The sequence below is a fragment of the Arachis duranensis genome, chromosome 10 (assembly GCF_000817695.3).
Source record: "Arachis duranensis cultivar V14167 chromosome 10, aradu.V14167.gnm2.J7QH, whole genome shotgun sequence".
Taxonomy (NCBI): domain Eukaryota; kingdom Viridiplantae; phylum Streptophyta; class Magnoliopsida; order Fabales; family Fabaceae; genus Arachis; species Arachis duranensis.
In genome coordinates this window covers 83,448,371-83,464,655 of record NC_029781.3, presented here as the reverse complement: position 1 = coordinate 83,464,655, position 16,285 = coordinate 83,448,371, and the positions used below count along the sequence as shown (strand labels likewise).

The 16,285-nt window shown below is 32.2% G+C and overlaps 1 protein-coding gene across 1 annotated transcript; it reads left to right on the top strand.

Moving 5' to 3' along the window:
- Positions 1 to 15,450: 15,450 nt before the first annotated feature.
- LOC107470521 (extensin-like) lies at positions 15,451 to 15,903 on the top strand. Its single transcript, XM_016089923.1, has one exon. The coding sequence runs from the start codon at positions 15,451 to 15,453 to the stop codon at positions 15,901 to 15,903; it is 453 nt and encodes a 150-aa protein (XP_015945409.1).
- The last annotated feature ends 382 nt before the right edge of the window (positions 15,904 to 16,285 follow it).

Here is a 16,285-nt window from a genome sequence, read left to right as displayed (position 1 = left end):
ACTGCAACTGCCCAGGCCACCACAACTGACACTACAACTGCAACTGCTACTAGTATAGCTACGGCTACTGCTAATATTACAATCAATTCTGCTCCTATTGGTCAAGCTTCAGAGATTGATCTGTCACAGCCAATTTGTTTTGAACCAGAAGACTCTCAAAAGGTACAATAGTAATTCTACAATAAGCCTTTGTAATTCATGGACTAATAACTCTGAAAAAGGTTTAGTGGGTGACAAAGTTTGGTTTTTATTTGTGGTTTGAAATTTGTATAGTTCACTAAAGTAAGAGGGGAACTAGCCACATGACCTGCCAAACTGCCTGCTAGAAGAAGGTCACCACCAACAACCCCTTCTACAGCATTGGTCCCAATAAAGGGTGCGAGTTCTGCCACTGCCTCACGATTCACAAATTTTCTGAAGTTTGTGCCGACTCCTGGATTTAAGCACCCCCGAAAGAAGTGAACTTTAATAGTAGGACATTAGGACATTGCACTTGTCAAGTGTTTGTTTTTTGTTAAAAGATACAGTGACTGTGCTCACTCTAAACAATGGTTCATTTTTTTGATTACTAATCAAGTATGTCATGCTACTTGTTCAATTACTTATGGCTGTAATGTGTTAAAACTATGAATGGTTTGCCATATTTTAGTATCGATCAATTAATACTATCCATGGTTTGAATCAATCTTTCTGTTACTTATTTACATGTACTTTTACTTCATCCAACAGGATATTATATTATAGCAAACTAAGATCAGTTACACAAAACTTGTTATGTTACCACATAACACTTTCATTCATTACTTTGGGAACTACATTACATTGACATGTTCTCAACTCTTTAATAGCACCATTCCTACAAAAACAAAAACTACTAAGAACCCAAATCCAAGAACATGAGTTATGAATTTCAGATTCCTAATGTCTGCCTCTATCTTCCCCATCTGCCATGCAAAGTTCATCTTTCTGTCACCATCATCATCTCCTGCAACAGCTCTTTCAGACAACTCTTCTTTCACAGAATCATCCCAGACGAATAATCCACACCATGTTTTCCCACTTGTCTGCAACCAACCAAAGAAAATTTCAACCAGCTACAAATCATTTACCTTTACTCACATTATAGTTGGGGCAACCAAAGAAGGGCTTGTTAGGATGCGACTCCGTTCCTAACCACCTTAGCACCGGGTGACAACCATAGCCACACCAGTCCGGAACTCGTCCCTGCCTGCTTCGCGTTGTGCTTCTTCTCCAGTTCTTCGTCGACGATGAGCGGTTGGAACTTCCTGCAACATGGCTCCCACTTCCTCTCATAGGGGACAACTATTGGTGTACACAACAAATGCAGAAGGAGACGTTGATGGAGAGAACCACATTGAGGGGAGGCCAACGAATTTTTTGGGTTTAAACATGAAGACAATGACTACATTGGGAAATTTTACAACATAATCCATGTCATCTGTATACTATGGCATCCAACGTGGCAATGGCTGTGCCACATAAGCAACGTCGTCGCTGAGTTATACCGAAAATTCACCGAAGGACCATTATGTTGCCCGGATCGCAATCTGGAGGAGATAAATAGTGCAATTAGAATCTCAGGGACTAAATCGGTGTACGAGCTGAATCTGAGGGACCATTATAGGGATTTAGTCCTCTAAATCCTAAAGTTTTAACTTTGCTCTTAAACTATATACTCTAATCATTTACCAATGAATAAGTCTATAACAATACTAATACAAATATTAATATTAATTTATAAAAATACATTCCAAGATGAAAAAAATATTTATTTGCTCAATGGAATAAAAAAATTTACAAACTAAATTAAATCTTTATCCTAAAACATAAAGTTTTTAACTTACAAATCCACCCTTAAACCATACATTCTATTTGTTTGATCTATATATAATAGTTTAAATATAATTTGCAAATAGACTTTCCAAACTAAATAAAAGCAATAGTAATTGGTTCAATGTAAAAATTAAAAAATTCTAAATTAAATCCAAAAATCAAAAGATTTAACCTTATACATAAATAGTAAATTCTAAATTATTGATAAACGAATAACTTTATAAAAGTATAAATATAAGTTTAAAAAAATTATTTAGAATAAGCAAAACCAATATTTATTTGTTTAATGTAAAATTAAAAAGTTGAAGGCAATATTATTCTATTCAACTAACTTATTATTCTATTCAACTAACTTGAAAAAAAAATTACAAACTATTTTTATACCAGAAAAGCAAAAGCTTTAATCCTACCCAAAAATTGTATACTCTAATTTTTTTATAAATGAGTCATTCTATAATAATATAAATGTAATTAAAAATCAAACTTTGCACAAAGTAAATAAAATCAATATATTTTTCTAAATGAAAAATAAATAAATAAATATAAGCTTTATTTATAATACTATAAATATAATTTTAAAAAATTAAAATTAATATTAATGTGTTAAATGTATAAAAATGTTTATAAACTAAATTTAACCCCTAAAACTTTAAAATTTTTCATAAACCATGTATACACCCTAAATCTATAATATAATTAAAACACAATTCTGTATTTTGCAATTAAGAATTTTTGTTTTTCTTTTATTTAGTCAATGCAATTATTCTACTTCAAAGTTTATGTATTCACCTTCATAAATTTTTGTGTATTTTTTTATTTTTCAATTTGCAGGATAATTTTTTTTTTTGTAATAACCGTTTGAAAAAAACAAAATCTTTTTTAAAATAAAACTAAAAAATTTGTAAAAAAAACATAAATTCTGTATTTTTTGTTTCTCCTATTTCTTCTTTTTCTCCTTCTTTTTAGTTCATTTTTTTTCTATTTTTCATCTTCTTCTTTTTGTTATGTTTCTATTTTTTTTATTAGTTTTTCCTTCTTAAAAAAAACAATAAGAGAAGAGAAAAACCAAAAAGAAACAATAAGAAAAGAAAAAATGCAAAATAGAGAAGAAGAAAAAAAAATTGACAATAGCTACAGTAGCAGCAACAAAAAAGGGGAGAAGTTCATGATTGAAATATTTAATTTATGCCCACATTTTGTATGAGTAATTTTGTTAGGTCAATAAAACTTATATTCTAGAAAAAATTTGGTTGCACTTAGTTATAGAAAAAATAACTCTCCTAGCACTGCTAAAACTTATATTCTAATAGAGAAAATTTTTCCAGGCTGATTGATTTGATAGATTGATATTAATATTAATAATTTACACCTTATTTATTTGATAAAATAAATGCATGTTATACAAAAATATTAAAATAATACTAATTTGTTAAATATAAAAATATAAAGTTTAGTAACGAAATCTATACTCTCAAATTTTAACTCTATCAAAAAATATTTACCATAAATCCTTAATAAATAAGTAACTCTACAAATACAATAGTATATATGTAACTATAACTTTTTCTAAAAGCTAAATGAAAGAAATGTTGGATAAATATCAAAAAAGAAAAAGAAAAAGAAAATTTAAATAAATATATTTACCTTAAACACTATAATTTTATCGCTAACCATAAAGCATACATTTTAAATCTTTGATAAATAAATAATTATATAAGTGCATATATGGTTAAGAATAGTAATTATAATAAACAATTAATTATAAATTGGATATAAAATCACTTAGATAAAGACGTTTAAAATATATTTTCTAAAGATGTTTTTTAGTAATTAAAATTTAACACATACAATCAATTAAATTGTATTATTTTTATCAAAATTAGACCATATAGATTAATTTAATCGAAAAAATAATAAATCAAATCTCGAACTAGTCTAAATTAATAACACGGTTTAATTGATTATATATGTTAAATTTTAATTACTAAAAAACATCTTTATAAAAAACATTTTAAACGTCTTTATCCGAATAGCTTCTATTATATATTGTTGGAAGGCTAATAAAAAAAGAATTAACATATATATATTTATTATTTTTTCTTTCTCTGCAAGAATCCTTTTTAGAAAAGAAAAGATGATGAAGAACATTGCTTTCATGGGCACGGATTCGGTACGCGCTCCCTGTTAGCGCATCAAAACGCCAAAGCTTAAAAGAATATTCCGTCAAAACTTAAAATGATGTTCGGCAATTTTTAACCATTAATTATATCTTTTGAACCATGAATTATCATTTATACAAATACAATTATATTTTTTTATAAATAAAGTAGTGAGCAGTTTAATGGGATTAATTTTGAGTATTATTTTTTACTTTTATAATAACTAAAATAACTTAAAATTAAAAATTAAAAATTAAAATTTGTATTAGATATTATTTTAAAATAATACTGATATCATATTAAAATATACGTGGACACAAATATTAGAATATTGTAAGCACATCTGAATATTTTAAAATTAATCTCTTATTTCGTATTGATTTATGTACAAAAATATGTTTTATATATCTAAATATTACTCGATAATGAGTTATGACTCAAATGTTCCCGTACTCATTTAAGAGATTGGATTTGAATTTTTTATCATTGGTAAAAAAAAATTACTCTTATCTTATATATACAAATATTACACTTATTTTTTTTTTGTGTTTCTTTTATTAGTTTTTGTGAAAAACAAAACAATTTTTAGAAAATATTACAAAAATTTTAATTGAAAAATTTATTCTCTATATCATTTAACCATAGTTAATAAAATTAATGTAATAAAATTATTAATTTTTAATATATATATATATAATTAATTAAATTACTCTTTAAATTACTAATTTAGAATTTATGTAAGGTTTTTATGTGTAACAAAATATATTTATCTTATTTTTTAAAAAAACAAAAACACTAATTATGAGAGTTTGGAAGTTAGAGGTTAAGGGTTAGAGTTGAAGGTTTGGAGTTATTGCGCTAATCACTAGATGGCTAGACTAGTCCAACTTAATTAAAATATATTTATCTTATTTATTAATTTTTATCTTATTTGCGTTTAGTTTTCGCATTCACTTCATAAATTAAAAAATTAATTGACATTCTACCAAATTTGTCATTCAATTTCATCTGCAATAAAAAATACCAAAAACAATCATAAAATTCTTGAATTTTTTTCATAGCTATGCTTTACAAACAAATATTTTTTTAATATTATTATTAGTACTCTTTGTTAAATTTTAATTTTTATCAATTATTTATTTATTTTTTTATTAATAGTATGGATATTTTTTTTTAGAATTTTTTTTATGTTCACTTATGTATATCATTGTATTTTTTTAATAGAATTTTTAGTATTTATTATTGATATGTTTTTTTTAATTTGAATGATATAAATTTATGTCCTTTTTAGTAATTTTTGTCTAAACGTAATTTTAAATAATGTAATTCAAACAACATTCATTTTATTATAATCCATTTTGATACAAAATTACCAAACATAAATCACGTTAACACCAACTCACTTTTTATCAAAATCAAATTTATAAAATCAATTTTATACAAAATCTCGTTTGCAAACTCTAATCCAAATACACACTTAACTTATAATAATTAGTTTAGAATATAAGATTAATTTAGAATGTAAAATTCATTTATGATTTTATTTTTTTATAAAGTGTTTCATTCTTATCAAAACTTCAAAAATTAATGACCAGTGGAATCTGACCAACCTTACTTTTGACTTTTTGTTTAAAATTCAAAAGGATAATTATCCAACAAATCGAACACAACTATTCATTAAAATTTCAAAGGATTAATTAATTTTAATTTTGTAAATGAATTAAAAAGAGGATCTTGTTGTGAAATCCGCTCTCCTTGCTACAAGTTATTGTGGATCCAGAGCTTCTCCTAGTATGCCACGCGCAGCTGCCAGCCGTGCATCGGTGCTGGCTATAGGTCGGAGATCGTGAGCGGCTTTGAAGGAAGCATTTTTTCGCCACTGACGTGGACTACGTTCAAGTCTGTTACGGCGGATTTGTGGTCGTTCACGGCGGCTGGCGGCTATGTTCTCTCCGGCAGCTGCGGGGTTTGAGTCCTCGTTCTGAGAGTCGATCTTGCTGGATAGGATGGCGCATGCGCTCTGCCAGTCCGTTCGGGTTGACCCGACTCCCTGCGAGAAACTTGATGATTTGAACCCGTAACTACATTTAACTGTATTCAGGTTGGAACGACCCTAAATGTGGGCTCACTCCTCCGGTGGAGGTAGTTGAGTGCGCTGGAATACGGCGGTGAGAGAGTGTGCATTTTTGTTCCAATTTGGTAATTAAGAAAAAAGAGTCGTAGTTAACGAAATACACAATCATTAACCTTAATCAATTTCAACTTAAGAATTCATAAATTTTTTCTACATAACCCCATTAGTTTTTGGATCTAACAAAAAAACCAGCAAGAAATTAAATTTTGCAAAACAACCCGTCTGATATAAAAATAGTTAGTAGCCAATCAAAAGAGAGAAATAATAAGTAATCTATACCGTCGAATAAAAAAACAAGAAAAATCCAACGACTCTCATCCTTTGGCGCACCGGTATGCCAAAATTAAGTGCTATGCACACCGAAACGCCAAACACACACGGCACATGGAATCCGTGCCCTGCTTTCATTGAGAGTCGAACTCAAGAACTCTAACCAACTGAGCCATGAAAGCAAGTGATCTGTTCAGATCTATGTTAATTTTAACATTCACGGTTTCTTTCCCCAAAAGGGATACTTAATTAGTATTCATACCAAGACGAGAATACGAATACAAATAGATACACTGTCGCCTAGCATACAGAATAGAATTTCAGTCTTTACATCTTTACAAAAAGCATATTGAAGATTAAGCATTTATTATAAAAAAGTGAGGGCATTTACAGCTTTCATGGTATTCTTTTGCTATTGTCAAAGTTGCAAAAGGCTAAAGCACCTTGTGTAGAAGAAAAGCCAAAGCTTTTAACTATTCCTAATCATCTGTCATGAGTGTACCGTTGCATCATTTAGAACTACTGTGAAAACTATTCTATTAAACATATCTGTGGTAATAAAAATATAGCTAATTAAATTTTGAAAGGTAACACTTTGTAATAAAAATTTATGTGAGCCCATTTAGTTTGTTTTAAATCTTTTATTTTTAATATATTTATGATTTCCAGGATGAATAATTATTTAAAAATAATTAAACATATTAAATTATTTAAAAATTATTCTTAATTATTATAATATTACTCAAATTTATTATGACTAATACTATTCAATTAAATAAATATTATTTTCATTTTCTTTATAAAAATGTAATAATAATTATCTGTACATGATACTAAGTAGTCTAAGTCTCTGGTGGCCACGCCTATAGTGACTAGCGGTGGCTATGAAATGCACCTCCTATAAAAAGATGACAAGTGCACTCTATCTTGTCCTTATTAATTTACAGTTTAGATATTAAGCACGGTAATATTTTTTTTTTGTTACTACGTAGATAATATTGTAAATAGGATCATTACATCTAGTCAAATTCTTTTCTCGTAATTTCAAACATTCCACATGCCAAGTTTGGATTAGTTGTTGGATTAGTTGTTGGACTTTAGCCGCCATAGTCACCAAATTAATGGAGTCACCAAAGACAACACCTACTAAGTATTGATGAAACTGCTAAGTAATAATAAAACTGTTGTTTGGGGACTATGTCCTTTTATTTTTTTGATACTTCTACGAAAATTTTATAATTGTCTTTATCTAAAGATATTTCATTTTGACTATTACATAATAGATTATAGAATTTGATTATTATAAGCTATAATAGTGTTACTTTTATTTAAATTATGGATAAATAAATTATTCACATTTAAAAAAAAAGTCATCATAAGAATAAGTTAGTCTTTTTAACTGATAGTAGTAATTATAATATAAAAGTATTAATAGTAATAACTAGTTGTGACTGTTATGATAAGCATGGGTGGATGCCCATTTAATGAATTATGACTTCCTTCACAATTCTGGGCAGCCAACCTTTTCGATATAGAATTTGTTTTTATCAAAGGAAGACCATATTTAATTACATTTGAAAGCATAACTTTTATGTGCCTATAAATAGGAATATGATATGAAGCAAAGGACACAACAACAGTAATAAACAAATCAATTTTCTCTCTCTCTTTACGTTCCAATTTTACTAAATACTTCTCTCTTTATATATATATATAGTAATCAGCAAGAATGTTGGGCTAAACGAAAAATTAAGAGCCCAAGGAAAAACAAAGCAAGAAGACTAAGAAATCAAAACAGGCCAAGCATATCATTATCCAATCCAAGCCCGATCTGATTTCAGAAAAGTAATTCCCTCCATTTTGCTCCAACCAAAGCAACATTCTCCTCTCTGTTATCTTAGTCAAATCAAAATTTCAAAAAAGTAAGAAAGAGAAAAAAAAAGCTTCTTCCTCATGCCATTCACAAAAGAAGAAAGAAAGAGAAAGATCAAACTTGAAAGGCCGAAGTCTAATCATCCAGAATAAACCAAATCAAGCTTAGATCAAGATTAAAGGTAAACTATTTCCTCTTCCATACATCAGATACTCTTTTCTTCTTCCCAACCATCTGCAAGTCCAAAAATGGCCTACAAGGAAAAGTTGCCTTCAACCCCAATCTGCTGTGTATCCACGGTCTTAAACATGATTTGGAAACCAAGTTGGTTTTCAAGGGTCCAAATTAAGTTGACCACTAGAAGAGTTATGTGGCTACTGCATTATGGCTTTCGGCCTAGCTGAAGGAGTCAGAAGAAAAAGTTTTTACTCTAAGGTTTAAGGAGAAAAAGTGAATCTGTGAGTTGGTGAAACTCAAGGCTCAAGGTGTTGACCTTGGAAGAAGGACCAAGGAACATGCAAGAAGATAAAAGAAGCTGGCTGTTCATTCAGAAGGCAAGGAGAGAAAACCAGAGGTTGTGAGTGGTGTTCTGAAGAAAAGTTCCTCTACTTGGATAATGCTTTCTTTCAAAGAAGCATTCAGCGAAAATTGAAGAACTCAATCTGAGGTTTGCAAATCTAGTTATGCACATAGCTAAGAGGCTGTTGATGAAGTCAATCTCCTTCATGTTTTACTGATTGTAATATACTTTTCTAAGTTTATCTTTCTGTAATTTCTTGTGAGAAAAGGCATTGTGAGAAAGCTCAAGTAAAAGCCACGAGTGGAAAAAGGCTGAGTAATACACTTGAGAGAAAAGCATAGAGTTATTTTCTGATTTCTTTAGGTTGGTTAAGTGTCTTGTATCTTGTACCTACTAGGTATCCCTTTCTTAGCTGGGTTAGCACTAAGAGTGAATAGTTAGGTGTTAGCATAGCCAATGTCAAGTTAGGTTAGAACTTGAGTGTGAAATTGGTGCGTGTAATACTTTTAACTATAGTGAAAATTTCTCCATTGTTGTGGAGGAGACTGGACGTAGGTTACATAGCACAAGGCAACCAAACCAGGATATATGCTGGTGTTAGCTTTTCTCTTCTCTGTTGTGTTCTGTTTTCTGATATTCATGAGACAAAAATAAATTGTCTCATAAATTTCTGCTGCTGAGTTCAAACAGAACCTAAATTGAAAGTTTTGTTTAAAAGGTTAATACATCAACGAAAAGGAAGGCATAGATTCAACCCCCTTCTCTAAGCCTAACACAACCTTCAATTGGTATCAGAGCTTAGGTCTCAAGAATCAAGCTTAACCGCTTGGAGCAAAGATCCAATGGCGAACAACTTGGGCACAACCATAGTTGCCTACACCCTCACTGAAGGCTAGTCAAACAACCGGCTACCCTTCTTCAACAGGAAGAACTATTCCTATTGGAAAGAAAGGATAAGGATCTTCATCCAATCTATTGACTACAACATATGGAAGATTGTTGTGAGCGGTCCTAAGATCCCAACAAAAACAAGTGCTGATGGAGTGGTGACTCCAAAAGAAGAAGTTGAGTGGAATGAAGATGACAAGAAGAAGATAGAGCTGAATGCTAAAGCAATCAACCTTCTTCACTGTGCTATCAGCTTTGAAGAGTATCGGAAGGTGTCTAGATGCAAGACAGCCAAAGAAATCTGAGAAAAACTCCAGGTTACACATGAAGGCACTAAATAAGTCAAAGAAACGAGGATTGATATGTTGCGAAAAGAGTACGAGATGTTTAGCATGAAGGATGGAGAAAGCATTGATGAAGCGTCTGAGAGATTCTCAATCATAATCAACAACCTTGATGCTATGGGTACAAACTATGCAGAACAAACCTTGGTGAGAAAACTCCTTAGAAGCCTTACAAAAGAATGGTAAAACACTACCACTGTCCTAACCGAGGCTAACAACATAAGTCCCATAACCTATGATGAGCTGAGAGGAAAACTCCTTGCCTATGAAGCCACACACACAAACACAGACTCAAAAAAAAAAGGGAATAGCCCTCAAATCACAGATAGAACCGAAAGAGAGTGAGTCTAGTGATGGTATTTCAGATGATGAGTTTTTATTTTTTGCTAGGAGATTTAGAAGGATGATGAAGAACAAGGGAAAATACAAGGGTTCAAGTTCAAAGGAGCACAAGTTTGACTTAAGTAAGGTGACGTGCCATCAGTGTAAGGAGGCTGGACACTTCAAGCTAAATTGTCCAAAGCTCAAAAAGGAGGACAAAGAAAAGAAGAAAAGGAAGAGAGTACTCATGGCAGCTTGGGAGGATCTTGAGAATGACTCAAATGAAAAAGAAGAATCTGAAGGTGAAGACAAAGATTGTTTCATGGATGGAAACAATAATCTTGATGAGGTAAATTACTATGATTTGACCATAGATAATTTACATGCTATTATTGATGATCTCACCTTAAATACATCAAAGTTGCTAGATAAATACAATGAGTGCAGATCTGAAAGAGATGTGTTAAGAGCTGAAAATGATTTTTTGAAAGAAAAAGTGAAGGAAACTGAATGTGCTTTGGACATTATTGAAGAAAACAGATTTTTAAAATCTGAACTTGAAAAATTAAAAGGAAAGCACATTATGGATCATTCTCATGAGTTAATTGCTGAAAATGAAAGATTAAATGATAATATTAAAAGGATGAATGGTGACTTAGCAAAATTTGCTCAAGATTCAAGTAACATGGACAAACTACTTGCAAGTCAAAGACCATTGTTTGAAAAATCTGGTTTAGGCTACATAGCCAAGGAAGATGCAGTTTCCAACATTTTCTCTATAAAGTTTGTGGCCTCTTCATCAAATACAAAAAACACACCTAACAAATCTGGTATTGTGTATGTTCCCACACTTGAGGAGAAATTTGATGAAGTTCACACAAGCGAAACTGAACATTCACCAAGAACCGAACCTACCTCAAACAGGCCAGGTTTGGGATACTTTTCGAAAAATGAGGCTGCTTTCAAGAAACCATTTTTTCTACAATAAAACCTCATTTTCGAAAAATCCAAAGAGTTTCAAAAATTCTGGTGAAAATATTTTTGCAAAGAGGAATGATTATAACAAAAATCAGTTTGTCAAAAGAAATTTATCTCCTCTAAAAATCAGAAAATTTCAACCATTTAATCATTTCAAGCAATATAACTCACCTCAATTTCAGCAACACACATGAAAAAATCATTGTGTTAATTGCAAGAAATTTGGTCACTTATATGCACAATGTTTCATTGAAAAGAGAGTTGTAGGAAACAAAGTTTACAATGTTGTTTGTGATTTCAATACACTTGGACAACCAAGATGGATTAACTTCAAAGGATCCAAATTAATTTGGATACCTAAGGCTACTTGAAACTCATCATGCAGATTTGCCTAGCATCCAAGAACAAAAAGGACATGTGGTACATGGATAGTGGATGTTCAAGGCACATGACTGGAAGGTCAACCTACTTCATTAAACTAAACAAGTATGATGGAGGTTTTGTGACCTTTGGAGATGATGGTAAAGGTAAAATCATTGCTGTTGGAAACACAATCAACTTTCATTAATGAGGTACTTTTAGTATGTGGTTTGAAACACAATCTTTTGAGTATAAGTCAGCTGTGTGATTTAGGATATTTAGTGACTTTCAAAAGATCTGAATGCTGTGTTGTGAATGAAAAGACAAATGAAGTGATGTTTGTTGCCAAGCGTTTTAATAATATGTATGGACTTACTCTTGATGAACTAAAGGATCAAAATGTAGCTTGTCTTCACTCTAAAGAATCTGAAAAGTGGTTATGGCACAAGAGATTGGGCCATGCAAGTATGTTTCAAATAAACAAACTTGTAAAAAAAGAATTAGTAAGAGGTCTTCCGTTGATAAAGTTTAACAAAGACATCACTTGTGATACTTGCCAAATGGAAAAACAAACAAAAAGTTCTTTTAAACCAAAGGAAGACATCTCTACTAAAAGACCACTTGAGTTGCTACACATTGATTTATTTGGTCCAACAAGAACTCAAAGCCTAGGTAGTAAACATTATGGTTTAGTAATTGTGGATAACTATACTAGGTTTGGTTGGATTTTATTTCTTGCACACAAAAATGAAGATTTTTCGGCCTTTGAACCTTTTTGCAAGAAAATTCAAAATGAAAAGGATTTGAAAATCTCTTCTATAAGAAGTGATCATGGAACTGAATTTGAAAATAATTTATTTGAATCCTTTTGTGAGGAATTTGGAATATCTCACAACTTCTCTTGTCCAAGGACACCACAATAAAATGGTATAGTGAAAAGGAGAAATAGAAGCATACAAGAGATGACAAGAGCTATGCTTTGTGAGAGCAATGTTCCAAAATTCCTTTGGGCTGAAGTGGTTAACACGGCTTGCCACATTTTGAATAGAACAATCATAAGGAAATTTTTGAAGAAAACTCCTTATGAACTTTGGAAAGGCTACCCACCAAACTTAGACTACTTACACATCTTTGGATGCAAATGTTTTGTTTTAAATAACAAGGATAATTTGGGTAAATTTGATCCAAAGGCTTATGAGTGTTTGTTTGTAGGATATTCCACAACTAGTAAAGCATATAGGGTTTATCATCAAGATGCTAGGATTATTGAGGAGTCCATACATGTTACTTTTTGTGATACTAACTTGGTGCAAAGAATTTTGGAAGATTGTGATACAGGAAATCAAGCTCAAAAGGACGTTGAAACTGGACAAAATCAAGAAAATGGAAATTCTGCTCAACCTTATCCAGAAACTGCAGTTGCTAAAAATTTGAGAGACAATTCCATTTGTCTCATGAATCTGAGGGAGACCCTGAAGCCAGCAGGACCCAAAATTCCTTGGTAACTGAATCTGCCTCCAAGTCTACCAGACCTCATGAATAGAGATTTTTGAAGAATTATCCAGAGGAATTTGTCATTGGGGATGTCTCTCAAGGGGTTAGAACTCGGTCATCCACTAGAAAGGCAAACGAAGAATCAAACATTGTCCTTCTCTCACAAATAGAGCCTCAAAATGTCAAGGAAGCACTTAGTGACCCTTCTTGGGTTAAAGCAATGGAGGAAAAGCTTCTTGAGTTTGAGAAAAACTAAGTGTGGAATTTGGTTCCAAGGCCTAGTGGAAAGAAAGTGACCGGTACTAAGTGGATATTTCGGAACAAGTTAGGAGAAGATGGCAGCATTGCAAGAAACAAGGCAAGGCTTGTGGCACAAGGATATGGCCAAGAAGAAGGAATAAACTTTGATGAATCCTTTGCCGCTATTGCCCGAATGGAAGCCATAAGACTTCTCTTAGCATACGCTACATTTTGTGGTTTTAAATTATATCAAATGGATGTGAAATGTGTATTTTCAAATGGTGTGATAGATAGAGAAGTGTATGTAGAACAGCCACCTGGTTTTGAAAATAAAGAGCATTCTGATCATGTTTTCAAATTATCTAAAACTCTCTATGGTTTAAGACAAGCTCCTAGAGCTTGGTATGAGAGACTTAGCTCTTTTCTTTTGAAAAATGGATTTCGAAGAGGCACCACAAACACAACTCTATTTATCAAGAATTCAAATGATTCTTTTATTCTAGTCCAAATATATGTTAATGACATTATTTTTGGATCAGCAAATGAATCCCTTTGTTCTGAATTTAGAAAACTCATGACAAGTGAATTTGATATGAGTATGATGGGTGAACTTAATTTTTTCCTTGGGCTGCAAATTAAACAAACTAAAAATGGTATTTTCATTCATCAAGAGAAGTATGCCAAGGAATTAGTTAAGAAATTTGGTATGGAAAATGCCAAACCCATGGAAACTCCCATGCACCCTAATTCTAAATTAGATAAGGGAGAAACTGAGAAAGATGTAGATGAGACTAGGTATAGAGGAATGATTGGTTCTCTTATGTACTTAACATCCTCTAGATCCGACATTGTGCAAAGTGTTGGATTGTGTTCAAGGTTTCAATCCAAACCTAAAGAGTCACATCTTTCAGCAGTTAAAAGGATAATTAGATATGTCCATGGCACATCCAATTTTGGTCTTTGGTATCCTAAGATTGATGATTTTTCTGCAGTTGGTTATTGCAATGCAGATTTTGCTGGTGATAGAGTTGATAGAAAGAGCACTTCAGGCCTATGTTGTTTCCTTGGAAAGTCCTTAAATGTTTGGTTAAGTAAGAAGCAACCAACAGTGGCCTTATCCACTGCAGAGGCTGAGCATATAGCTGCTTCTTCTTGTTGTTCTCAGCTTTTATGGTTAAAAACACAGCTTGCCGATTACAAATTAAATGCTAAAAATATTCCCTTGATGTGTGATAATATGAGTTCCATCAATATTTCTAAAAATCCAGTTTTGCACTCTAGGACTAAGCATATTGAAGTGAAGTTTCACTCAATAAGAGAACATGTCCAAAAGGGGGATATTAGTATTCAATCTGTTAAATCTGGAGAGCAATTAGCAGACATTTTCACAAAACCATTAGCTGAGGATAGATTCTGCATGCTTAGGACTTGTCTAGGAATCTTGAGTTATGATTCCTTATTTGAAAAATGCTGATGTATTTGCTGGAGCTTTTTGTCTCATAAACAGGTATGAGACAATTTTGGGTAGGTGATGAACGTTTCCTTCAAATCAACGTCTTTTGGGCCTGTTTCAAGTAAATGTTAATCTGGGCCAACCTCAAAATCAGATCTAGAGTGGTCCAATGTGTTTCCTTAAATCTAACCATCTCTAGGCCTATATATGAATGTTATAATTTTTTGTTGTTGTTTTTGGTGGGCTGTGTGCTTAATTCTTTTTTTTAAAAGGATTTTTCATTTAATGTTTTTTATCCAAAAAGATTTTCAGTTTGATTTTTTTCAAAATTTAAAATTAATTTCCTGTTTTATTTTTTAAATCAAATAAAATCTTTCTTTTATGAGGTCAGGTCTTTTTATGTCATTTCAAAAGGTGATGCAGTTGCATGGTTTTGGAAATCTACTTTTGGGTACGGTTACCAACACTCCCTCTCTTCCCTCCATAACTTCTCCTCAAACCTTTCGGTTTCTTCCCTCTCACTCCACTGCCTCTCTTCCATCAAAAGCCAAAATCTAACCAAATGGGGAAGAAAGTTATTGCTAAAAGAGCACCGCGTGAGAAAATCCATAAACTTCCAGGATATCCTAGACCATCAACTCGTTCTCAAGACACCACTTTTACTCCCTCACCTTCTCTTCCTACCTCTCCTCCTCGCACTACTCCCATGGCACAGACCAAGACTACGCCACGATTTCCAGCCCCTGCCAAGCCGACACCTCCACCTAAGGCAGCGCCAACCAAAACAACTTCCTCGAAACCTAGTTCATCCAAGGGTAAGCGTCCTGTTGTTGAAGACCCTGTTCCTGAGACAGCAAAATCTAAGCCAAGGTCTGTTCCTGTGCGTTCACAAAGAGGTAACCCTCATCTCCCTCTCAAATCTATTAGAGAACCCGACATTGTTCCTTTTACTCACAAATCACACTTCATGACATCTCACTCAGACTATAACCCCATCGTTTTAAATCTGTCATGAACCACAATTTTTATGAGGGAGTTATGCAGTATCGTATTCTGTGTCCATCTTTTCTTGTGGATTTGCCTACTTTGAAAAAGAAAGGTTTTCTTTTTGTTGAAAATTTGAAATTTTTATACTGGAATCACCTTTTCAAAATAAAAAACCTATGTATCCTCTGTTAGTCAAAGAATTTTATGCAAACATGACTTACCATGAAGGAAGTGTGCACTCTTATGTTAAGGGCAGAGACATTCTTTTAAATAATGAAACTATCAGTGATTCTTTGAAGTACACTGATGTTGGGCCGTATGCTTATACATCTGTAAAGTGGGATGAAGGAGTTGGTATCTCTTATCATGATGCTTTGGCTCACATCTGTGAACATGTTTCCTTAATTAAT